Genomic DNA, 27,484 nt, shown 5'->3' with positions numbered 1-27,484 from the left:
ATCACCCATGGGTTTTGACCTTCCCCGCTTTCTTATGGCTGTTGGCTTGGTGTAGTTTCTACCTGCAGGAGCCCAAGTATCATGCCTTAAAGATAAGTGCTGAGAATAAGTCACTTGTCTGCTGGCCCAAGTGACTTCTTGGTCTGAAAGACACAAGAGCATATATTAAGGAACTGAACCAAGGTTTCCCACATTTTCAATGACTGCCTAGTCCTGGACAGTGTATACAGCCCATGCTGGGTCTGATAAACTTCATTCTGGTCTATCTTCATCACTACAACTGAGTGGAATTGTGCCAGTGTGTACAACAGGGGCAGAGAATGATACCCTAAGAATGATACTGAGTGTCTGGTGTTCTGCACTGCAATACTTTTTTCCTCTTTATTATTTAGTGGCTCAGTTTATCATTACCTCTACTAAACTGCATTTTTAAATGGAATACTATTCATCTTCTTACAGATGATAGAACAACTATAAAATTGGAAGGAGAAAGAAAAAATACACCAGTCATGGCTGTGCACCTTTAGATTGTGTTCTAAGAAAAGAAATTCTCCTTGGGATGGATCTAAGAGAAACAAAAAACCCCTATAATCTTTAAAGATTTTCTCTAGTCCTGCAGGATAAATGGATATTAATGTCATAGTGAGGATGCAGATGGCATCTTCTTTCACCTTCCTGGTGGAGAGGTTATTAGGAATCCCTTAAAGGAATGGACATCTGTGCAATCAGGCACTTCCTCTGTAACTATTCAGATTCAGTGCTGGCTGCTTGGTCTTCTTGAAGATTACACATAGAGCCTTAGTGAATTCCAAGACCAGGGGTAATAGACAAATTAATAACAACAGAGGCACCTGGAATGGCTTCAATAGGAGCTGAAAGTCTAAAAAATTGCCAGCTTGAGCACACAGTTAGTAGGATTTAGTAGAGCTTTTCAGCAAGCTGACATCTTGGGGTTTTTTTCTTTGCACTGGTAAAGGTAGATGACATAGTAGTTGGTGGTCATACAAATTTCCTCTGTGTGAAATGTACTCCTTCATCTTCCCTTAAGTTTTATGTAATAGAATATTATCATATATCGTTATAGTCTGCTTAATGCAAACCTCCTAGCTGTATAAATAATTTCATGTAGTAATTCTGTAAAATTAGGACTTGTTCTTTTGAATGGAGCAAAGGAAAGAAGAGAAATGAAGGTTTTTTTGGTTTGGATACTTTTTAGCTTACATGACCTTGTATCCTTACATTCTGGTGAAATATGTCTGATCCATGACTTTATCTTTCCCCTTTTTCATAGTCCATTTCTGACCTGGAGAGACATACAGCATATTATTGTCAGGACTTCACGTGCAGGACATCTGAATGCTAACGACTGGAAAACCAATGCGGCTGGTTATAAGGGTGAGAGCTTCCTTTCTTCTTTGCCATCAGAGGCAACATCTTATTTGATATTTCTGAAGAAGAAATAATCTCAAGTTGTTTAGTTTGACCCTATGTTGTGCATAGTTTTGAGACTTTTCAGGCTTGAGTTGAAGGGGCCTATCTTCTCTTTTATAAGGAAAACCTCTTAGAATGACTAAATGCAAAAATGGCAGCTACAAAATGCATTGGCCAGATCTTCTCAATCGCTTTCAGTATTATTTCATGCACTGCTGGCAGAAAACTAAGTAAATTGGTGCTTTTAAATTTTTTCTTGTATAGCTACTATTCTGATAAAAGAGTCTAGAGATGAAGATACAGCAATTTCTGGATTCAGACCATGTTCTCATTCACAATTGTTGACAATTTTGATTAAAAATAGCAAAACAGTATTTTCCAATTTCTATTTTATACCATTCACCCTACAATATTTCTTTTTAACTTTTCTGTCAGATTTAGCATAAAATCAAATCTTAAGCTATCACGACTTTTAATGTGACAGAAATCATACTATTCAGTCAGCTGCCATGTAGGTTTCTAAACTTTTGTACAGTTTTGTAATTTTGTATTAAAGCTACATCTTTTTAGCTTTTTTTTCTCTTTTGTAATGCAAGCAGAAGTAAACATTTGTGCCATTAAATAAGATATATATTTTCAAGATGCATTAAAACTGGACCTTGAATCCATACAACATTGTATTTCAACACAGATTGGCTTCTAATTCCCATTCACTAAATTCTTACTGCTTTCAGTTTGGACTGCGTCTTAAAAAAAAAAAACAGAATGGCTTATTTCTGATTCTCTTTTCATAAGAATTCCACCCAAGACTGCAATACTTCTTTTAGGATGAGATTTGAACTGTTTTGTGCTAGGAACTCCTGAGAGAAGAATGTAATATACAAGAACCGTCAAATCTTTATCGTGGTTTCACTTTAAAACTGGAGCCTAGCTTTAATCTATTTCAGATCAAGGCACTACTACCACAGAGCATCTTTAGTATATCATTCTGACCTATGACATTTCTGCTGCAATTGAATAGAAACCAAACCAAAAAAACTTTCATTTTTGGATCCAAACCAGGCTTTGACTAGGATAGATTTAGAAATGGGTATTTGACTCGAACCCCCTCATCATGTGAATGTTCTGACATTAAGAGCCTGGTTTTGTCCCATTTACAAATGCATGCCCACCCACAGAACACATATATAGTGAGAAATAGATACTTTCTTAATAGCAATAACATTACAGTATTTGTTATTGTGAAACATTTCCTAGGATTTAAAAAGTTTTAGTGGGAGATTGTAACCATATCATCATTTTGTTGGAGCTATCTGAAGTTCAAACAATGTTTTTCAAGTAGCATAAAGTGCAGCATTTTTCTTCCGTAACTCACTTCCAAATTCCTATATGTTTGTATTTTTCCACTTGTTACCCACAAGAGGCAAACACTCTGTGAGTCATTTCACAGCAGCTGTCACTCATTATCAAAGGAGAGGTCACACTAACACACCAGCAGTAGTAGCATTGGCAGCAGGACTTGCACTGTTGCACCACTGGAGCCTGCTTATTCTGAATCCTTGGAGCCGCTCATTTTTCTATGCATTGTAGCACATAAATAGTGAGAAAAAGGGCTGAAAAAAGGTTTCTCCTCTACTTGTGCAAAGTCACAAACATAGATAAGCTCAACTGGGGGCCTGGGATTCAGGAAATACAACTTTAGCTGGCAGAGGTCTGCTGTAGACTTCATGGTGAAATTGAAAAGAGGAAGACAAACTAAGTGCCTCGACCTCTGTGGAGCTCAGGAATCAACCTTAACCCAAGTAAAAGCACTAGTTTTAAGTAAATTATTTTGGCAACTTAGGCTGAGCAAATGGTTCCAATAAAAATGCAGCTCTCTTTAAACCTCTGTTGGTTTTGGAAGAAGGAGAAGAAAAAGATATAGATTAAATCACAACATCCAAACCTGAATTCAAAAGAGGGCTTGCACGCTGCTGCTGGGAAGACTGAAACAAGTTTTTTTACTATTGCACGTGGCAATATTTAGTATAGTATTACACTATTATCCCTCACTGTTGCCAAGAGTAACAATGAAAGTATGGTTTTTCATAGATGAATTACTCTGATCAGACTGAGTTCCTTAAGGAATTGTATCATAATTTTGTTGATGGCAAGATCCATATTTCTTCCACAGCATGTTCTTAACAAGGGAAGGGTGAAAGTTTTTTGGTTTTTTTAATTAACTAAAGCAAAGACAGTCACAAGAAACAATCTGCCTTTCTTCCATGCATACTAGGGAAGAAAGAAGAAAACAAGGAGAAAAAGAGAGACAGGCTTGCTCCTTTAGAAATGAGAGCTGAAAGGGTGAAAACAACAAAAACTTGGAAGAACCTGTCACTCAACAAAGGGTCAGCAAGAGTTGGTAGTTGAAAGTGGGTCAGCATGCCTTTTCAGGGAGCTGTTTTTGCTGGGCTGCATGGCAACACTGTCCCTCGCTATAGTCCCTGGCAGTGTTTTCCCATTGCAGAACACACAGAAGGAGCACACAGATGCCATTACTGGTTGTAAGATCTCCTTTTTTTTCTGTCTTACGTTCATAAAAAGAAAGATTAATTCATGAAAAACACTTGAGCCAGCTAGTGATTTGCTAAAGCAGTGCCTGTTATTTGTTTAATTTACTGGCAAGTAAACAGCATTTGTTAAATGCATGTCAAGGGAATTAACTCAGGAATCAGCAAGAATTTCTTCTTGGTAGTTTTTTTATTATTGTTTTGTTGTCAGCAGGCATGTATCTTTCCTCAGGAACTTATTACCTGGTAGTCTCAAAAAGAAAGACTTGAATACTTATTTTGGGATATTCTTTGGTCAGTCAGTTGTACATATAGTTTGTCACTAGAATAATAGAATCACAGAATGGTTTGGGTTGGAAGGGACCTTAAAGATCATCTAGTTCCAACCCCTCTGCCATGGGCAGGGACACCTTCCACTAGACCAGGTTGCTCAAAGCCCCATCCAACCTGCCCTTGAACAGTTTCAGGGGTGGGGTATCCACAACTTCTCCAGGAAACCTGTTGTAGTGCCTCACCACCCTCACAGTAAAGAACTTCTTCCTTACATCCAACCTAAATCTACCCTCTTTTAGTTTAAAGCCATCACCCCTTGTCCTATCACTACATGCTCTTGTAAAAAGTCCCTCACTGGCTTTCTTGTAGGCCCCCTTTAGGTACTGGAAGGCTGCTATAAGGTCTCCCCGGAGCCTTCTCTTCTCCAGGCTGAACAGCCCCAACTCTCTCAGCCTGTCTTAATAAGAGAGGTGCTCCAGCCCTCTGATCATCTTCATGGCCCTCCTCTGGACTCATTCCAACAGGTCCATGTCTTTATGTTGGAGGCCCCAGAGCTGAACACAGTACTCCAATGGGGTCTCACAAGAGAAGAGTAGAGTCGAGTCGACTCGACTCAAGTCCCTTGACCTGCTGGTCACGCTTCTTTTGATGCAGCCCAGGATACGGTTGGCTTTCTGGGCTGCAAACGCACATTGCTGGGTCACATTGAGCTTCTCATCAACCACTAAAGAGATACATTATGCTCAATTTGGCTTCAAAATCAGAGGGTTTTTTTATAATTAAAGCAGTTAATTAACTGATTATATGGAAAAATACTAGACAACATCTGTTTTTGTGATGATATCAAAACTGTTGATCTGGTTTTGCTATGGCAGATTGGTATGCAAAGGCTCCTTGTTCTGTCAGTTGTTTGGTCAACAACAGAGCATGCAACTGCATTCATAAAAAGGGAATGCTGCATTAATGCCAACTTGTCTCTACGTTGGAAGATACAGAATGAAACACTGCAGTTTTAAGAACAACAGTCAAATCATACGAACAATTCTTTATCTGTAAGTGAAGAGCCAAATATTGTCAAATACTGTCTCTGGGGAAGCAGACCATTCACAGTGAAGGAATACTATTAATTTGAAGGGACATTTTTAGAGAACATCCTTCACTCTTCCTGGCTGCAAAGTGTAGACAATAACACTTCAGTACACTGAAATAAAATGGTACTGAAAGATAAAAGGAAATCAAAACTCCAGCTGCTTCTTTTTTTTTTTTCATTTTCAGGCCATTCCTAGGCCCAGTGGAGGTATTCTTCCTACAGAAACCAAGAGTCATCTCATTTGCCAGGGAGTAACAGACTACCAAAGTTGTCTCACACCCCTTTAGATTAGCCAAAGTATCTGCTGCTTCCACTGGATAATGACCACTGGAGAGAATTGGTCACTTAATGTTTTACGGCTTTTTAATATAATTGCTTAATTACATTATTTAATAAAACTGCTGGTTATTCTTGTTGTGAGCAGAGCATTACCAGTCTGGGAGAGAGAAAGAGACAGGCCTATCTATGCTTCTAGATATGAGACCTAGATTGGCCAGATTTAAATGGCTGTAGGGTGACCAGTAACCAAGCACAAATTCAGAGACTAGCAAGAAAATCTTCACAACAATGTGTACATTTCAGAGAAGACAAATAAACTATTCATAAACACCCTACTGCATATTTTCAATAACTTTAAAATTATATTTTTAAAACATTGTTAGAAGCTGGCATAAGACTTCTGAAAAATAGCAAGCATTTGTGAATGGTTACGTTAACCAATCAAAGTTGTTCATCTATCAAAAGACCTTTCAGTCTTACAGATGCTAGCTGATATTTTCACATGCCATTAGCAGCCAATATCAACTCCTACCCACCCCTAATGCCCATACACATGGTGCATGGAGCAAGTGAAACATGAGCTTTGAGTTTGGCTGTTGTAGTATCCCAGTTTGGGGTAGTTGACGATCTTACACCAAACACATGAAGCTGCCTTGGTCTTTGTAGGAGTGAGGAAGACCATATCCTATGCAAGCTAGACTAATGATTTTTTGTGCTTGAAAGATTAAGCTGATACTTTCAGGTAGACAATGTTGTTGGTAAGTTTCTTGTCCAACTTGTTGACAAACATGGGCAAATGCAAGCTATCTCACATGTGACTTGTTTCTTTAACTCTCCCAGCACTGTGTTGGCTCAAGGCAGTGTTTCCTCACCAGGAATACCCCTAGTGCCATGCCCTCTGGCTACCTGCTCTTCTCAGCAGGCCCATGACTTCATTGCCAAGCCATGACACAGAGCTATTTCTGCAGCTCTACACCACCCAGGGAATCCCCTTAAACCAGATTTTGTGTCCAAATCCATTAGTCCTTGAAAAAGGCTCCAGCTCAGTAGTGTCACTCTCTAAACCATTGGTGTAATGATAACATATCAGAAGAATCTGACATCTAGAGTCCTATTTACCAGACATTAAGTTACGTGATTTTAATGTGGGAAATACATTTATCAAAAAACAAGCTTATAACATACCATTGCCAAATGTGAGCCACACAAACCAGAACCTTACTAAGTAAGGGTTTTTATGTAGCCAGTGATGAAGTTGCAACGCAAAGTCCAAGGGCAATCAAAAGAGACTTCATGGCCTTGGGACAACTGGTTGAGCGATCAGGAACACAAGTAGTGTTCTTCTTTATCCAGTTGCAGGGAATGATGAGGGAAGAAACAGGATGACCCAACAGATCAATAACTGCCTCTGAGACTGGTGTCACCAGCAAAACTTTGAGGGTTTTGATCATGGGTCAGTCTACATGATACCAGGCCAGCTGGCGACAGACAGGGTGCACGTGTCTCAAAAGGGAAAAAGGATCTTTGCACAGGAGTTAGCAGGGCTCACTGAAAGAGCTTTAAACTAGATTTGAAAGGAGAAAGGGATACATCTAGGCTTACTACAGAAAAGCCTGGGGGCAGCATGCCAGTGGTTGAGGAACAGTGTGCTAGTGAGGTCCCCTGGTCTGCTCCCCAATGTGCTGAGTACACTAGAGCACATTTGAAATGTCCCTGTACTAATGCACGCAGCCATCTCAGTGGAGGCAGGGGATGGAGATCCATCTGGCAGCAAAGACACAGGGGTTGTTAATGTGTTAGAAACCACAGAAGCACCTGAGAACACTCACATAGGAATTAGGGCTCCTCCCCCCAAAAAGGTGGCAGGATCAATAGCCCAACTGAAGTGCATCTACACCGATGCATGCAGCATGGGCAATGAACAGGAGGAGCTGGAAGCCATTGTGCAGCAGGAAAACTATGATATAGTTGCTATCACAGAAGCATGATGGGGTGACTCACAGAACTGATGTGCTGCAATGGATGGCTATAAACTCTTCAGGAGGAATAGGCAAGGAAGGAGGGGCAGGGGGACTGATAGCCCCAGGGCACCCCACTGGACCTGTTGTTTGTGAACAGAGAAGGACTTGTGCGTGATGTGATGGTTGGAGGCCATCTTGGGCCTAGTGATCGCAAATTGGTAAGAGGTTTTGATTCTTGGAAAGTAAGGGGGGGGGGGGTGATCAGCAGAACTGCCACCTTGGACGTCTGGAGGGCAGACTTTGGCCTTTTTAGGGGCCTGGTTGACAGAGTCCCATGGGAGGCAGTCCTGAAGGGCAAAAGAGTCCAGGAAGGCTGGACAATCTTCAAGAAGGAAATCTTAAAGGTGCAGGAGCAGGCTGTCCCCATGTGCTGAAACTCAAGCCAGCAGGCAAGAAGACTGGCCTGTCTGAACAGAGAGCTTTGGCTGGAACTCAGGAAAAAAAAGAGAGTTTCTGACCTTTGGAAGAAGGGACAGGCAACTCAGGAGGACTACAAGGATGTTGTGAGGTTAAACAGGGAGAAAATTAGAAGGGAGGGTCAAAGCCCAACTAGAACTTTATTTGGCCACTGCAGTAAAAGACAATAAAAAATGTTTCTATAAATATATTAACAACAAAAGGAGAGCTAAGGACAATCTCCATCCTTTATTGGATGTGTGAGGAAACATAGTGACAAAGGGTGAGGAAAAGGCTGAGGTACTTAATGCCTTCTTTGCCTCAGTCTTTAACAGTAAGACCAGTTGTTCTCAAGGCACCCAGCCCCCTGAGCTGGAAGACAGGGACGAGGAGCAGAATGAAGTCCCCATAATCCAAGGGGAAATTGTTAGCGACCTGCTATACCACTTAGACACACACATGTCTATGGGGCTGGATGGCATCTACCCAAGGGTACTGAGGAAGCTGGCAGAAGTGTTCACCAAGCCACTTTCCATCATTTATCAGCAGTCCTGGCTAACCAGGGAAGTCCCAGTTGACTGGAGGTTAGCAAATGTGACGCCCATTTACAAGAATGGCTAGAAGGAGGATCTGGGGAACTACAGGCCTGGCAGCCTGACTCTCTGCCGGGGAAGGTTATGGAGCAGATCATGCACATACAGGACAACGAGGCAATCAGGCCCAGTCAGCATGGGTTTATGCTTGACTAACTTGATCTCCTTCTACGACAAGGTGACCCACTCAGTGGATGAGGAGAAGGCTGTGGATGTTGTCTACCTAGAATCTAGTAAAGCCTTTGTCACTGTTTCCCACAGCATTCTTCTGGAGAAACTGGCTGCTCATGGCTTGAACGCACATACCCTTCACTGGGTTAAAAACTGGCTGGGTGGCCAGGCCCAAAGAGTTGTGGTGAATGGAGTTAAATCCAGTTGGTGGCCTGGTGTTTTTCACACCCTGGAAGTGCTGTTCTCTAGGGCTCAGTATTGGGCCCAGTTGTGTTTAATATCTTTATCAATGATCTGGATGAGGGGATCAAGTGCACCCTCAGTAAGCTTGCAGACAACGCCAAGTTGGGTGGGAGTGTTGGTCTGCTTGAGGGTAGGAAGGCTCTACAGAGGGATCTGGACAGGCTGGATCGATGGGCCGAGGTCAATTGTATGAGATTCAACAAGGCCAAGTGCTGGGTCCTGCATGTGGGTCGCAACAGCCCCATGCAGCGCTACAGGCTTGGAGAAGAGTGGCTGGAAAGCTGCCTGGAGGAAAAGGACCTGAGGGTGTTGGTTGACAGCCGGCTGAACCTGAGCCAGCAGTGTGCCCAGGTGGCCAAGAAGGCCAATAGCAGCCTGGCCGATATCAGAAACAGTGTGGCCAGCAGAAGCAGGGGAGTGATTGTCACCCTGTATTTGGCATTGGTGGGACCCGACCTTGAACACTGTGTTCAGTTTTGGGTCCCTCACTACAAGAAAGACATTGAGGTGCTGGAGCGTGTTCAAAGAAGAGCAACAAAGCTGGTGAAGGGTCTAGAGAACAAGTCTTATGAGAGGCAGCTAAAAGAACTGGCGTTCTTTAGTGTGGAGAAAAGGAGGCTGAGGGGAGACCTTATTGCTCTCTACAGCTACCTGAAAGGAGGTTGTAGCAAGGTGGGTGTTGGTCTTTTTTCCCAAGAAACAAGTGATAGGATGAGAGGAAACAGCCTCAAGTTGTGCCAGGGGAGGTTTAGATTGACTATTAGGAAAAATGTCTTCACCAAAAGGGTTGTCAAGCATTGGAACAGGCTGCCCAGGGAAGTGGTTGAATAACCATCCCTAGAGATATTGAAAAAACCTGTAGATGTGGCGCTTAGGGACATGGTTTAGTGGTGGACTTGGAAGTGTTAGGTTTATGGTTGGACTTGATGATCTTAAGAGTTCTGGAAAAGACAATCTAGCCATAAATACATGACCAAATCTTCAACAGATTGGTGGATATACAGTCTGAAAGAGACATTGGCACTCACTTGCATAGGTAAGCATTAGTCTTACATGAGCTGAAATGGTTAGATTAATCTGAATGCTTTTACCTTGTAGCCCCTGCTTGGAAGTTGTTTGAAGTCAGAGGAATGTTTAGTTTAGCACCAGGAAGGAGAGAAGCAAAGCAGCTACAATTAATAGCTAGTCTAACAGCGAGTGGAAGTGTCTCCCCCAGCAGTTGCAGAACAGGTATGATAGTAAAAGGTCTGTGTCCTCAAGAATCTCAAACCATGTTCAAATATCATAGGAATCACAGGGTCAATACCATAACCTTTATCATTGCTTTGTACATAAAGCACTGCTGTAGTTAGAGAAAATATCGGAGGTGGGATTTGGAAATTAAGATAGTTATGAAAAAGTGAAGTAAAAACATACAGTTTTTAGCAGCAAGTTTAAAGTGTTTGTCTTTTTACTGTATGGTCACTACAATGGTTCTAGAGGGTTCATTTACTTCCCAAATGCAGCAATTCAGCTCACAGTTATAATTAAATATTTCTTAAATGTAATATTAAAATTGCATTAGGAATTTTTTGGTGTTTCATGTGTTAAACCCAAACAAATTGCCAGGTATCTGAACTCTGCTAGCCTTGAGCAAGACCTAAAAAATCTCTTTGGGATTTTGGGGAAGGTAGCTGGAAAATGTATTGAATTCTGCAGCCTAGATCATGATTATTGGCTTTTTTTTTTTCCCCTAGCACAAATTGAGGTCCACACAATGTTGCTTCCAGTTGAAAGACATGTAAAATCAGGAATATACCTGTATAGTTTCAGAGATGGAGATGTACAAAGGAGGAGAGGGAATTTCTCAGAGAAGTCAGGGAGGTGTCATTACTTCTCCCAGCCTCAAACTCTTCATTATCAAAGCTTCTCATTAGTCATCAGCTCTGCAGCACTCTGTTTTCTGCTGGCTCTGAAAAGCAAGGAATGGAGCTGTGAATGTAAAATGGAGTCTAAGCAGAAACTTCAGGCCTGTGCTGGGATACATAGAGAAAATTAGATTGACATTTTGTGTTACAGTTGGTTGCTTTCCTGGGGTTGTATATTGTGAGTCAAACTTACACATGCTTTAAAATGTAAATGGCTCTAAAGCAGGAGTAACAGCAGGCAAAAAAACAAAATCAGGCTTTAAATTTCTATTAAAATAACACTCAGAATTGTCACCAAACCATGATTAGCATAGCAGACAAAGAACTTAAATGATAGCGCCTCTGCTCAACAACTGACAGACTTGACGTCCGTCTGTCCTAGATATAAAGCTATGCACAATTACTATGATCTGCAGCTCCTAGTATTCCAAACATTGCCAAGTGGTCTGACAGCACTAACAGGATGCACGCCATGGGAATGATAACCTTTGACATTATTTTCTTTTAACAAGCCCAACTCAGACCTTTAGCGAAACTCTGCAAAGGGTTGGGGGGCAAGAAGGAAGGGGAGGGATAGATGTTTTCTCCTATGGACTCATAATGTAAAAGTCTGCCACTGAATGTGAAACGTAGATTTCCATTTTGCAGTATTAAGAAAGAAGAACCAGGATCAACAAATTTAAAAAGTGAATGATAAACTGATAAAATTCTCCAAAGCGGAATACTTTCATTATAGACAACAAAGACTGCATTTCAGAAGTCCTTAAAAGTTACATGCATTTGCATGACCTCTTTATATACTAATTATCAAAGCAGTACACCTGTGAGAATGTTCTAGGCAAATATCTAGCCATACTTATATACATCCATGGCAATGGTGAACATCTTGTGGATGGGGTAGTTCTGTCTTTTTTAGAAAACAACACCTGCCTTTGAGAACACCAAAGCTCTTCATTGCTGTTGCATTGCTATAGTGCATTTCAGTAATTACAAATCTGGCCATTGCTTTATTATCAGAGTGTGTCCACTTTAGTGGAACTAGGATTCAGGCCAGTTAGGAAGCAGATCACACCACCTACTATACAGTATTTTAAGCACTTAGAGCATCCTCTAAGTGATGTAGAACTTCTAGTAATAAAAGGGAAAGATAGTGGCCTATCTAGGACAACTTAGATCAGTTAGATGCCTAAAGTTGTTTCTAACTGTATCACTTTTTTCCTCCAGACAAATCAGTTATTGGGGGGTCGCTTTTAAGTCAGGGGATGAAGAAATTCATCCACAAGGTCTATTACCAGCATTACTGGTCCAGCTATCTGTGTAGACTTGGCTTATGGTTTAATTTCCTGTTGCTTCAGGTTACTGGTCAGAATCTACTACATAGCTCTATGGAGATAGTGTGAAGTCTGCTTAGTTAATTAATTATTTCTGTGCTTTGGTGTGAGGTTAGTATAGTTTTAGTTCTAAAAATCACCATCACTATTAAATAATTTGCAAAACACTTTGTTATGACTTTCTGCATATTTGTGTATATCCTTCCTCTGCCAAAATCTGCTGTAACCCTACACTCACTCAGGAATTAGTTTGAGTGTAAATATCCCCCTGGAGCACCAACACTTCCGAACAGACACAGCCGCTGTGTGAGACAGAGCAGGAAGGGTGTTCTGCACCAAGTGTCTGATACACCTGACAGTGTAGAAATGCTTTGTGTCTCCTGCTAATGATCTGTCAGCATTTCCACTTACAGTGCCTTTGACTCATCTGTCATCATCTGTTCTGAGATGAAGAGGCTCTCACCAAAAGGTGTTTTTATTGTTTGATAAGGTGAAATGACATTTGGCTGCTCTTGAGTTACCGGGGAATCCTAAATGTACCTCTGAGGGTAAATTTGCTCCTAATAGAGGATATAAGTATATTTTCTTAAAAGGTGTTCCATGGTGCGGTCACAAAATGGCATTTTTTGTTTAAATAAAACTTGCAAGCTGCCATGTTTTTCAATGCATCTTTGTGCTTTTTGGAAAAAAAAAAAATCCCATGTAAAAAGACTATCACTAGTTAAAAAGTTATAGCTTCTATTACTGTAGATGTGTCTTGGCCAACTTTATTTCGGCAAACTTTTTTCTCCATTCTAAATGCACATAATCCTCAGATTTATTCCATTCACATAAGCTGGCTCATTTCAAGCTATATAAATGAATGTCTTCAGTAGAAGCTTTATGATTTACAGCCAAATGCTGTTGCAGAGAAGCAGCAGCTTCTCTGTCTTAACAATCACCAGCCAGCAGTAGTCAGGTTTCCTCTTTCTATCATAACTCTGCTCCTTCAGAGACAGAGAAGTAAACCAGTCTTCCTGGTCCTTCTGCTGAGGTTTTCAGCAAGGCTCACTGGTATTTTCCATGACTCAGGGGAAAATGTCCCCATATGCAGGGCACAGTAGATACCATGTGCTCTGAGGACTGCATTAGCTTGGTTTACTCTTACCTAAACAAGCTCTGAGAAGTAAATGGGGAACTGATTCAGGTCTTGCTGTGGGCAGGGGAGAACTTGGCATGGCTGTGCAGAGTACACATGGGCACTCACTGCTGACCATGGACATGGGGTGGCTGAATCCCAAGATTAATGACCTCTGCCCGAAGGCTGTTAATACTCATGAGAGGGGGGAAGTATTTGGGTGCTACTTGCTGTCACTACTAGTGGAGTCTGATTCTGATGCCCCAAAAGTGTATTTCACTCTTAGCCCTTTTTGTCAACCAGTGTCTATGCTTAATAACCATATGTGTTTTAAATTCCTGAAGTAGAGAAATACTGCCAGGATGTCAATGCGAATGTGATCTTGGATTTAATTCCTTAATGTTTTAAGATGGTGTGTTTAAGCCTATTTTTTAAGTGGCTGCAAAATCTCTTAGCAGGTGATACAGTGTCAGAGTTGCATACAGAAACTATTCACAAAAGTACACTGGCTACTGGAGGTTTAGCTTCTACTAACTGTCCCGCTAGTGTTCCTGGGCAATCTATATTTTATTTTATCCATGAATAGGAGCTTTTTGGCAGGCAGAAAAAATGTAAAATCCAGAGGGCTGGTCTTTTTTGTCAAATCTATTATCAGGTAAATCCAGGTTAGTATATTAATGAAGAAATTATTTGTACTAATACAAAAATCAGAAATTTACATAAATACAACTGGAAGCTCAATAAAATAATTTTTTCAGTATTCTGTTAACACCTTTATGACCACAAAAATGGTCAGAGGGCTCGAACAACTCTACTATGAAGAAAGGCAGAGAGAGTTGGGGTTGTTCAGCCTGGAGAAGAGAAGGCTCTGGGGAGACCTTATTGTGACCTCTCAATATATAAAGGGGGCTTATAAGAAAGATGAAGAGAGACTTTTTACTATAGTCTGTAATGACAAGACAAGGGGCAATAGTTTTAAATTGAAAGAGGGTGGATTTAGATTGGACATGACAAAGAAAAATTTTATGATGAGGGCAATGAGACACTGGAACAGGTTTCCCAAAGTTGTGGTTACCCCATCATTGGAAGTGTTCAAGGTCAGGTTGGATGGGGCTTTGAGGAACCTGATATAGTAAGATGTCCCTGTCCATGGCAGGTGGGTTGAACTAGATGAGCTTTAAGGGTCCCTTCCAACCCAAACCATTCTCTGCTTCTATGATTCTATGATATAGAGGCCATTCAGTTTCTCATTGTGCATCTTTGTAGCTGCCACTTTTAAGATAACTCTACTGGGCAACTTTCTGTCCTTCAAATCCTTCTTTGGTGTGATAGTAAATGTAAGAACTCAATCTTCTACCATCCTGCTGAGTCTTTAAAAATACCTGCATTTAAGGGAATTCTGTGGGGAGGGAGGACTGAATTCGCTGTTTGCTTTGTCTTTAGAAAAATTGAGGGGTTGGTTCTGTGTAAAATTTAAAAATACAAATGATGTGTTTAATCTAAAAAGCATGAGGGAGTTGGTTTTACAAGCAAGAATGAAAAAGAATGTTCTTGCACGTTTGTGTTATTGGCTTGTAAAGTAGTTATGTGTTTCAGAAATCACATCCAGTTATCACAGATTACGTCATAGGTTGACACAAAATGGGAATGTGCTAAAACAAGATGAATTCTCATTCAAGATCAATGTTCTCTTAGTTAGGACATGACAAAACAAAATAAAAATAGTTTAAGCCATGTGTCATCATTTCTCCTTTTTTGTCCCTCAATTTTCTTTAGACAATTGTCTTTCCTGGTTGAAGCATTTTCATATACTAAGCAAACAACAGAAACTTAAAGTAATATAGAATTAGAGCTTTATATTTGCAAATAAGATGTAAATGTAAAAGAAATATTGGTGTAGGGCAGTCTGAAGTATTTATAGGATGAGAGTAACTCAAAAGTCTCACATCTTCTAGTCTTGCTAAGCAACATTTAAGAAAACCACAGTATAAGGGGCATTTTAGACTCCTATTTTGTTGGTGTCATTCTGGATGAGACTGGATCAAGATCCTAAAGCAGCATAAATGAGCAAGTCATAATAATTTACATATCAAACAGCTGAACCTCGTTTAGGAAAGCTGCATATTCCTCATTTGACAAACTGAAGTTATTACCATTTCTCTCCTTCTGATTTAGTATTTGATATGTGTATACAAAATATTTATATTTCCAATGCTGATTTCACAGTATAGAAAACTAAAGGCCAAAAAGTAGTAGGGAGAAAATGAGTAAAATAGCAAGGGAGGCTTACCATCTAAGCTACTGATGAGACATCTTGACGATAGGCAATGAAACTGCAGCCTAACAAATCAAGTTTAGCTGCACTGAAGCGCTGGAAATGCTGTGTTTTCGGTATCTGGGCCCAGTTTTCCTGGACTCTGCATGATTCTGTGTTATGATTTATCAACACCAGCCATTCATATTTCTCTTAGTCAAGTCAAGTGGGATATACATGCTGCCTTAAATTTGGGGGTAGCTTTACATGCTCTTTGTATATAAATGAGAAAGTTATTGAATTTTCAATAGCAGTTTCAGACAAAAACAAAGGGATTATGAAAAAGCTGGGGATGTCTATCCAGCAGGTGAGCAGGCGTTGATTTCATGGTGTGCTAATAGAGGAATTGCTCCAGGGATAAATAAATGAACGTTAGCCCCAAGAAATTTTATTTTCTTTAATGATAAGAGGAGACATCAGCTAAACCTCAATATTTACTTTGTGCTGCAGGAGGGAAGTTTTTTCTCTGAAACTTGTCCTGTATCTGTAAAGCTCTGTGTATGCTTGTGATTTTGCAGAATAGGAATAGATCAGTTTGCATTGCTCCATGAATAGAGAGAATATTCAGGGACAGTTCTGCCCATGCACACCATGATCACAAGGACATCAGTTTTCAACCCTTCAGCTCAACAAGAGCAACAGTCTGCTCCTTGTCACCAGCTTACATTACACCAACCTCACATTCCTATTCTGTCTCTGAAAGGCAAATATATTCTTACAAAACAGCCCTGTACCTCCTCTGACATGCTCAATGATTCCTAGCAACAGCTCGCACTAAGTGGGTACGTGCAAGGTCCTGGGGCATTTTGCGCTCGAGGTCAGCTTATCTCGCTCTGCAATCATCAGTACCTTTCAAATGTTGCTTTTCTATCTGGGTTAGCAGAAGTGAGCTTAGTACCATTCATATACAAATCAGTGGCAGTTCCAGATGTTTCCCAGAAGACATTTATGGCCCCATGTGGACCGCTGAGGTAATTTTTAACTTCTGGGAGAGGCACCCTGGCATAGAGTTCACAGCAGTACTATCATATACACAGATGAAGGAGCGCAATTTGAAGGCAGTAGGAAAGAAAATCTGCTTTCTTCTCCAAGACACATGGGTTCAACTACTTTTGTTAACTCTGTGATTCTTTCCTAAATTGCTGTTATTTAGTCTTTGAAAATTATGGGCCTCTGCTGGTACCTGCAGCTGCTAACCAACCCACTAGATCAAGGGCTTTGAAGTACTAACGTTGCAGACAGCCAAATGTCAGCTGCCTGGAAGCTTCCCACATGGAAGGATTTAGGAGTACCCCTGACTGTCAGGAAGTTTTTATTTCGATGGGAAGGCCTTTCAAGGAAAAAATGTACTTCTCTTTCAGCTGTAGAAAAAAAAGCCAACAGGTGCAGAACTTCTCACTCCCACCTCTGCTCTCATGCAAGAGAGTTTAAGCATTGAATCATGCACAATTAACACAAACACATAACCTTGGGTGGTAATTTTTTCTCCTGGATGAAAAATGAACACAATTCTATCTTCAAAGTAATTTTTAGTGTAGGAAAGATAGAAAGTTCACTCTCTAGATTTTATTTGTATTTTTAATGTGCATATTAGAGCAAAAAAAATCTAGGGTGAAGTGACTTAAAATCTATGGAGTTGAGTAGAAATTTGGCTCTTCTTTGAGCTCAGTAGTTCGGTTGAACACACAGCATCTTACAACTGCACATCCTGAGCACTAACCCAATGCAAGTTGCTAGCTGTCAGGAATTAAAAATGCATTTTCCGTGGGTTAGCTCAAAAGATTTTTCCATTAATGAAGAATTATTCCCTCACTGTTTAAAGGTAGTCCTATACAGAGTAACTGTGTACAGTTACAGACCATGTGAGTTAAAAAGCTCATTCCTTCCACTGTTTTTCAGAGCAGACAGAATGATTATTAATTAAAATTTTAAATATCAGAGCAATGCATGCAGTGTAAGAATAGACAAATGACTTCACAGATAAATATGCTCTCAACAGCAGGTGCAGTTTTTGCAAGATGACATCTATGACTAAGGAGTTTTTCATCACAGGAACCATCTTCACAGCACAAACAGTTTCTCCATCTAAGCTTTCCTTGCCCTTTTTCTGGCTGCCTCCACCCACGTCTAAAAATAGGACATCTCTTTCCCAGTCCATTTGTTTGTGGAATACATTAAAGAGAATTCAGAAGGCTGAAGGAGGGCTGAATTTAATTATTTTCATATATTTTAGTCATTGTGTTTCATTTCTGAAAACTGTACCTGCCTCATTTGGCAGAAGAGCAGTGTTTAGTTTTCTCCAAATGAACATTGCCATGCTATGTGCACTTCAGTTTGGGGCTGAAGGGGAAGGACATGAGAAGAAAACCAGTTCATTATACAGTTGTTGCACATTGCAGTATTTTCCATTGAGGAGCCCTCTTCACTTGGCAGTTTCAGACAGTATTAGATACTGCCATATTTGGAAGATGGAATCCTTAAGCACTGATTATTTTTACACTTTGAACTGTTATTTGTTTGACAAGGTTGGGATTTTATTGGATGGAGTCTTTTGAATTCTGGTTTGGCAATGAATAGAGGCTGCTTTCACAAACTCTTTGCAAAGTGCAGTTGGAAAGGCTTACACCTTGTCGCATTTCTGGTTAAAATAGCACTTAAGTTTTTCTGAGGGTTTTCTGGTGGCACTGTCTGTGGTAGCAAGCAAAACTGCTTTATTAATATTTGTGATCTAAAATCCTCCTTCTGGAAGCTTTTTTCTTTCACCTTCTCCTGTCAGAACTTTACCAAGAGCACTGATTTGTCACAATAAAACAACATAGCTAGCAGCTCTTCTAATTCATCAAAATCTATTTGCAAGCTTCTGTTTTGATTGGAACAGCAACCAAAACCTCACAGCTGATTCAGCAAGTGAAACTTTTAGCCTTTGTGAACTGCTGGAACTCTTGAAATAGTTACATCAAGTACTCTTAAAATTACAAAAAAGTGAAAGATACAGAATTGGCACAAGGCTGTTGGAAATACTTCACCTTGTCTAGGTGTTGGGCATTTGGAAGTTTGATTTTTTTGTATCCTAAGAAAGTTGATGCTTTAAAGCCTTCTGCTTCTTTGAGTAGAAGGCATTCAGGCATTAAAGTTAAATTATTAGGCATTGAGTTTCTTGCCGGCTCTCCATGGCATGAAAAACAGGTACAGGTGAGCATGAAACATCCAGGAATTACTGTCTCAGTTACCTTCAAAGTTGACATACATGCATGTGGTATTACAATAACAGAAATAACCCTTCTCTGATTCTTTACACATTTTAACGTTATGTCATATAAGAGGACTGGGCTCAATTAAGGCACATGGACGAAGTGCAATCAGAGGCAGTTTTACTCCCTGGCACTCTGCAGTTCTGGTCCATGCTTCTTGTGGTAAGGCATTGTTATTCATGATGGTCATTTGCTGCTTCTGTAATATAGCAGTGAACAGATTCAGTGAACAAATTAGATATGGTCATTATTGTTTCAGGCAAGGAGATTTTTGAGCTTTGTGCAAAAGCAAGGAAGAATTAGAAAAGAAGCAGGTCCTGTTAGGATGTGACTTTCAGGAATTAGTCTGTGAAGAAAAACAAAGTTTGTGCTATAATTGCAACCATTCTGTTTGTACCTTGCAGTGAGCCACCTCTATGGATTTGGACTGATGGATGCTGAAGCAATGGTGATAGAAGCAGAAAAGTGGACAACGGTCCCTCCACAGCATGTGTGTGTGGAGAACACGGATCGGCAAATCAAGTAATACCCGCTGCCCAAACCCTTGCTGGCATAAACTTATGGAAAGAAATTGGGTATAATTTACCCCTCCCTTGCCTTGTGTAAAATGGGTCATTTTGACAGCTATACTGGGGGTGTCTGTCACATTCACGGATGTCAGGTCATTTACCTGTAAACATTGTTCCATGTAGTGCTTGGAAAATGGCCATAGTTTAAAGAACGCCCCAGACGTTGAAGGTGTAAAACAAGCCAGGCTGGATAATGATTGATTCTGGTATAGATGATGCACCAAAGAAAAAGAATGTTTGCTGGTATGCACTGCAGTCACCTTTGTAAGATGCATGCATAATTTTCAGTCCAGGATCTAACAGGCAAATACTATTTTCATTAAAATACTGCATGATATTGCCTCTCTCAGACAGCCTCAGGAGAGTCGCTAGCTCAGAGGCTGACTAAACTGCTTTCTGCTTGCTAGGACAGCATCTGTAGAACCAGGCTTTAGAGCAGAATTCTGTATGTGCACTCTGTGGATACAGAGACAACATCAATCATAAGGCACACTTCCAAAGCACTAATATTACTGTAGTGCCAATTTAAACCAGCTGAGTCAGATGCCGTTTGGTACAGTTAACATGTAATACTTGCTATTACGTAAGCAAAGACTGTGGCTATGCCAGGCATTTCCTGGGGCTTAACAACCAGCTGTGATCCCATGACAATCCCAACAATTCTCAGCTGGCCACTAATCCACAAAAATGCTCTGTCCCAAAGGCTTATTCCTATTACAGGTTTTTCACTGTCCTCTTTTAGCATGTGTACATGCTTAACAGAAAGCCAGGTAGTTGCCATTAGCTGCAGTAAAATAATTACCCTGTGGTGATAGTTTCAGCTGTGAAGTGTTAAAACTAATGGTTATAGGCTACTGACTTCTCAGAAACAATTGTCCAACACTGTCGTTCATTACTAAGCAAAAAAAGATGTTGTCTTATTTTGCAGAAAAAGCAAGAAATGCTGATATTGTTTTATATGCTTATATTATAGAACAATACGACCTGACAGCGTTGTCCGTTCAATTTACAAAGCCACTGGCTGTTCAGATAATCCTAACCACCATGTGATCTACTTGGAGCATGTTGTTGTGCGCATCACTATTACTCACCCTCGACGTGGAGACTTGGCAATTTACCTAACCTCTCCTTCTGGAACTAGGTCACAGCTCTTGGCCAACAGGTATAGTATGACAACACAACTTCATAGTCCAGTCAGCATGCAGAGCTTGCACTGAGATTGCAGCATCAGCAAAGAACAGTCAAGTCATTACAGTAGCTTCACTGACAGACACAGGCTGATTATTTTTTCTGAAAGAGTTGGGGAGAGTGAAGTACAAATGAACTCAAAGATGACAATCTCTGTCTTTATCAGTAGAAGAGTAGGCTGTAAATCTGTTGAAGGACGTCGTCTCCAAAACAAAGATTAGTCAATTTCAACAGTCTTTTGTGGCTTACCAATTAATAGGTGGCTGGAAAATGTGAAGAAAATAGTAACAGGCTCAGTGTTACAGAAGGAAGCTGAATGGAAGTGTATTTCTACATATTTTTCATTTTTCTCCTTTCTTATCCTTTGTTCACTAGTAATAAAAATCAGACAGAATAGCAGTTCGCTACTACTATTTTCTTTAAGCTTTGTGAATATGGTTATGACTCCTGATGTTACCAATTTCCATATCCTTTTTTTCCCCATACATATTGAAGTGGTATGCTTAACCCATGAAAGTCTCCTAGTAGCACAACTCTGAGAAGTTGCACTAGTACTCTGAAATTAAGGGGTCCATTTGTAAACAGCCTATTAAGATTTTTAAAAGTCAGCCATTTCCTTCATTGCACAGATCTGTGATAGATACTTGCTTTTGAATGTCCAGCCACTCTAACAACCACCACTAAGAAAGATCAGTCCTTTTTCTCATCCTGTCACCTCTGTGTTATGTTCTTGGAGAAACTGTGACACTGCATCAAATTGTCCCTTTTTGTCCAGACTGGGCTCAAAAAGTATCTCTTTATACAATGCAGCATTGCCAACATTAGTACAATTTCAGTCCCTTGAGGTGAGGTGCATCATTAGTATTTGTCCTCAGCAAACTGAAAGACTTCTCAGTGATATTTCTATTTCTCCAGTCTACTAGCAGAAATTTTCTTGGAAGAAAACATTGGCAGTCCTTCTCAGATAAATCTTGCTAAATCAGTGATCAAGAGCAACTGCTTCCTATCAGAGATGGTTAAAGCACTAAGAAACCCCAGGAACCTTCTCAAACTCTACCCCATTTCCAAATGTGCAAATAAGTTACAGTTACAATAAGAAATGCTTCTATACTTCTCCAACTGACAAGAAAATCTTCTTCCTGCTGAGAGCATAGTATGATAGGGAAAATTTTTTCCTTGGTGACTAGCAGATTTGTATTACTGCCATTCTGCTGTACACAAAGCATGGCTCCCACAAAAAAAGTTGATGTTAGCTGATGTAATGTATCTCAGAAACAGCAAAAGCTGCCATGTGTCAAACCTATGTTGTGAGAACTCTTCTGCTATCACACTCAAGTCTTCACAAGTTTATATCCCTAGTCCTACTCTGCAGGGCTTTTAATGAATTGGGAATGGCCTGCTTTCCAGACTGCCTCGTCATCTACATTCCCCAAGACAGATCTGCTCATAGAGTCACTATGTAGGCCTGGAGACTTGTGTGTCTTCCTGTCCCTTAGTGGCAGAAGGACTTGTCTTTCTTCTTGAAAGTAAGGACCTGTTTTGGAGACAGGTGGAGCTCAAATGGACTTGGTTCTGATTGAAGTGTGAACCCACATTTTCGTTAGAAATTAGGTTAATTTAAAAGAAAAGGTGTACTGAAAATACTCTTCAAGCTGTAGACATTAATTCATCAGATGGAGAGAAAGTTGTTCTGGAATTTTGGGGCCCTCTAGAATATCTCATGTGTTTCATTAGGAGTGTTGTCAGTTCCTTACTGATAAAGCATATGGGCCCACACATCTATGCATCTCCCTGCAACACTGAACAAAGAATTTGTCCCCTGCTAACCAGTGCAGAGGCAGACTTCTACCCTCTAAGCAGTTATGAAACAGGCTTGTGTTTTTCTGTTTCAATAAATCCTTCTTTAGTTTTCTATTCTATTTTCATACAGCAGTTCTTCCCTGCTTCAAAATGAAAAAAATTAAAAGTCCTCCAGCTAGGTATCCAAACAAAATAATCTCGTGTAAACCCAGTGGTCTTAACACAGCTAACTTTTGGCTCTAGGCTTTCATGTCTTGCAGCTGACTCACAGCAAGTGGGAGATAAAGACATTCCAGTATTCACAGTTCACCACTGGTGATGACTGGTATGTGGAATAGGTACAAAGTTTAATTCAATCAGTCTCTTTGTAACCCCTGCACCTTAGAAAGTAATTGTTTTCTGTACCTGTGGTAGACAGAGAGAACGCATATGTGTGTATTAAAATAAGGTGATGTTCATCTGTTTCTTATCCTATAGTATCAGAAGGCTAACCAGAAAACAAAGAAACTTGAAAAGCCTTTTAATATTTTGCCACTTTCCAAAAAACAGGTTATTCATGACAGACCAAATACTCATACCAGAAATTCCCTTCCTATGCAAGCTTCAGAGATATACTGACTTGTAAGTCACATATGGCTGAAACAAACAAGTCTGGGCTACTAATATTAAGAAATAAATGTATTTTGCAAACTCTAGGTCTGAAATGCCTAGAGCCTTCACAAGGCCTTTCTTAAGGTAAAGTGATGGATATGGGCACAGTACTTTTCAAAATGGTATTTCAAGGCTTGTTTTATTTGGTCTGGCTGGAAGAAGTCTTACAGCTTAGTGGTCTTGCAATTAGTAGTATACTGAGTGTTATTGAGTCTATATGTTTTAGCATCATGTTATAAAATGAAACTTGGAGCAGGAGTGTTGTTATTCACTAATATGAGAATTTAGTTGCAAGGCATTTGATTTTTAAAGTATTATTGATGAGGACATCAGAATAAATGCATTCAAGTACAAGTAGCATGCAGGGATCGATTGGCAGCAAGCGGTCTGGCAGTTTTTTCTATAGGCAAAGGTCCCACAGGCTGTTTTACATTGCTACTACCTGACTGAGATGCTTTTCTCAGACATACAAGAGCTTTTAATGCACATGTACATGATTAATAGCAGCAATACCAGCTGTTTTTACTGAACCCAAGGAAAACCTCATTGCTTTACCATTACTCATCTGGGTTTAATTTGAACCAGTTTGCTGGTAAAACGTCTTAAAGTGCAAAAGGTATATTTTACACATGTGCACTTCTCCACCAATTCTGGAAGAAGAGTCATTGTGTAGTTTCTGGTGCATTGATGAGTAGGTCCCTCAAGGCAATATCTGGCCTTTTTTCTGCATATTTTATCCTTAATGTTGGCATGCCGTAAAATGACTTCAGTAAGAAAACTTGTTAGTCAGAGGCGATGTGGATTCCTTTGCAGGCATTTGGTGGATTACACTGTCACTGGCTTGAGCCTCATGTGCATTCTTCAAAAACTGCATTACAGGGAACATCTGCTTTGTTGTTTGGAAAGTACTAAACATGATTACATTGGATGTACTGCAGCAGAAGAAAATACAGGCTTGGAAAGTGCTGGCTGGTGTGAGGTTGAGGCTACAGTTAAGTACAAAGGGGAACAGTATCCCCTTTTTAAAAACAATCGGCCATTGGATTTGGCAGCATGGGTTTCTGAGTGTTTTTGAGAGATACCAAGGTCAGTTTTAACAAACAGTACAGCAGGGCTGTGGAGGAGAACCCAAATACAAAGACGATAGAAGAAGCAACCTTAGGGCTCGTTTGTCTCCCACTGAAGTCATGACTTTTTTAATTCTTGCCCTTTAAATTTAAAGCAGCTGCTGCCATTCGAACTGCGTAACTGAAATTTTTTAGCCACGTGGTGGCAAGTTTCCAGGCCACTAGCTTCCTATGCTTATATGGCACTAACATTAATAATACCTCTGTTCAGTAACAAAGGGAAGTATTTTCGTGACCATCTCTTTCCTATCATGAAATCTTAGATAATCAGTAAATTTTAATAACACCCTCCTCTGCAGGAAACTCTTAGATCAAAAAGAAGGTATTCTCATCTAATCTTACCTGCTAGTTTGCTTCATAAAAAGTCTTGATGATCAGAAGTAGAGCAAATGTTTTCTTTATAGGAGCATATTTTGATTTCTGGACCAGTCCATCTTACATCTTTATTGCAGTTTACACATTATACTCTTAATAACAAAAACATTTCATGTATCCAGATATGATGAAAAGGATAGGACTAACCTTCACACTGAGTCTTACTGTCACAGTAACTGAAAAGGACTCTGTGGTGGTATTATTAAGTCCAGGATGAGCAAACAATAATCCTCTGCTTGTACTATGTCTACAGGATGAAGCAGTTCTTGGAAAACTGTTTCTCACAACTCATACTTGCTATGTTTTATTTCATTCAGGTTGTCTATATCTTTTTTTCCTTTTTTTTTTGGGGGGGGGGGGGCAGGGACAGGGGGACAGGGGGCAGAGTGAATAGACATCCCACTACCCTTCTACCATTTGTTGAAGTGCAGTTGCAATGTCAACACCTCTAGAAATATTTTTTTTTTTTGTTATACCCTGGCAGTATTAGCAGTAGATAGGGTCGGGAGCTCTGGGGATACTACAGACACAACATCCATTTAGAAAAAAAGTAATTTTTTTTTTTTTTTTTGCCAAAGGGTAAAAAATACTGTTGATTTGCTCAGCTCTGCAGAAAACACTAATGAGTTTTATGTGCAAAGGAGTAAATGAATGCATGTAAGTGACACTATCCTCCATGTAACTCTAAAATTGATCCTGTAACTTGCTCAAGGAAAGATGTGGAAGAAGAATGAAGTGCAATATATCTGAGATTTAGTGTGATGCATGCCTTTCTTTGATGACTGAGACTAGTAAAGAATTAATCAGGGATCTGTAGAGCAGGCATGTATTGGCTTTTAGATTACAATACCTCAAGTTCAGTTTCAGTGGAAAATTAGAACCTGTCATTAAAAGTTTGACTTAATTTTCTATAGCCAAAGTGGGAGTGAAGACAAGTGACTAAGGACATATTTAGGATCCAGCTAAATGTCTCAGCTTCTGAGGTCTGCATTGAACCAAATAGAAAAGAGAGGAGCTGTTTAAGACAGGCTGAGGAAGAATGCCTAGGATTTCTCCTTCTTGCAGATACGTTTGCCCCAGCTACTATAGTGAGAATGAATTAATCTTTTCCCAGCCTTTTGAAAACTAGCACCATCTCAATCTTACTACAATACTTACTACATTGAGTTTCACTTGGAATAAACTGGGTTGTTTAATGGACAGAGTCCTCTACTGCCCTTACCCTAATCAGATGTCCCTTTTCAAACCTAGGATGGGGTAGGAAGTCTGTATATGTGGCACCAGGTTCATTCATGCTTTTGCATTAGGATTTCTGCCTGTTTAGAGTGATGTTTCTGAAGGTTTACTGAAAATTCAATAGGAAAGCACATGCAGCTTTTAAGAAGACGGCTGTAAGTATTGCCACACAGCTGGCTGACCAGTGTGGTGTGTGGAGCTCAGCAGCCCCACATGTCTATAGGTCATGATGGACCATTTCATGGGGGATATGCATAGTCTCTGGGGATAAGCTCTCCATATCTAAAGATGGTGGTTGCTGTACTATCCACTACTTCAGGCTGGCAGGCACTGTACCTTATAGTTCATGCTACTCTTCTCCAGACAACATTATCATGACAGCTGAGATCTCCATTGCTTCATAAAATTAACTGTGATAACCAGATGTAAAATGGAAATTTAAAAAAAAAAAAGTGTACACATACATTTTAATATAACTTCTTTAGATCCACATCCAGAAGTTTTAAGTGATCTTCCCTGACACATGTAGGTGAGAAAGTTTCTGAAGTGCTCTCTGACCATTTTCTTTTTTCCTGAATACTTCAGTGCAGGTGGGCAGTAGGGTCTGACTGAAGCTTTGGTTAAGTCAGTTTGAGGTGTCTTACATCTCACAGGGTGCTGGTGGTTGCACCCTGTGGAGAAGAGCTGCTCTAAGGAGAATAGTTGACAAAAGCATTTTCAGGTGAGCAGCTTGGGAAGGCATTCTGTACTCTTTTCAAACTCTAAGCTCACATGAAGTCTTGTGACCAATTAGACTAGTGGGCAAGGACTACTGGCCTGTCAGGCTGCCAATTTAGTAGGCTGGAGCACGTCATAAACAAAGACTGCTGCTACAGAGGAGAAAATAGCCTTCTCTTGCCAGCTACTCCACTGCAGCCACAGCCATCAGCCAGTGCAGGGCTTCCTGGCTCTCGATGTGGTCAGTTCAATATACAAGTATGGCTGTCCGTCAGGTGCAGTGGCACCTTCTGAGATGAAAAAAAGGTCTTGATATTAAAAAAGCTCTTTTTAGGCATTTACCTTTTATTGTTTGTGATGGGTGATGGTGGTGTTACCAAGTGGATCCCCTGCCCCCACTGCCTTTTCACACATAAAATTAAAACATAAAACAAATTCTTCTGAGCATTTAGGAACTTAGAGATTCTTTGCTAAAAAGCTGACACCCTTGCTTGTTTGTTTTTTTAAAGCTAGTAGATTTAACTGTGAGAAACTAGCCTTATGTTCCCAGTTGTGGAATTCCAAGAAGGTGGCTAATTGTCTTCCTCTGGGTGTAAAATTTGATTACAGATGAGTATTTCTGCTTGAAGTTATATTCTTAAATAGAAAGGTGATGCAATTTCTAGGCTGAAGTGGTAGCTGTAAAAGAGGCCAAGACTCTTGAATTTGTTTTAAGGGAATAATTATATTACTCTACAACCCGTAACATACATATTCTTATATAGACCTACATATGGCATGTGATGAGTATATCATAAAATTTCTCAGAGACAGAAGAGTCATTATTTTTAAATGTAATGCTATTCATTATAAGCA

General features: G+C 40.1%; 1 protein-coding gene across 2 annotated transcripts in view; it reads left to right on the top strand.

The window, feature by feature from the left end:
- The window catches only part of PCSK5 (proprotein convertase subtilisin/kexin type 5), a 256,481-nt gene that overhangs the window by 147,100 nt on the left and 81,897 nt on the right, over nucleotides 1-27,484 (top strand). For both annotated transcript variants that reach the window (XM_075021033.1, XM_075021034.1), the window contains exons 10-12: nucleotides 1,292-1,395; nucleotides 19,371-19,488; nucleotides 20,509-20,697. In XM_075021033.1, coding sequence (XP_074877134.1) covers nucleotides 1,292-1,395; nucleotides 19,371-19,488; nucleotides 20,509-20,697 — 411 coding nt within the window. The remainder of the gene's footprint in view (nucleotides 1-1,291; nucleotides 1,396-19,370; nucleotides 19,489-20,508; nucleotides 20,698-27,484) is intronic.

The sequence above is a fragment of the Buteo buteo genome, chromosome Z, assembly GCF_964188355.1.
Source record: "Buteo buteo chromosome Z, bButBut1.hap1.1, whole genome shotgun sequence".
Lineage (NCBI taxonomy): Eukaryota > Metazoa > Chordata > Aves > Accipitriformes > Accipitridae > Buteo > Buteo buteo.
Note: the sequence above shows the minus strand (reverse complement) of the source record. Positions and strands in the feature narration are given on the sequence as shown.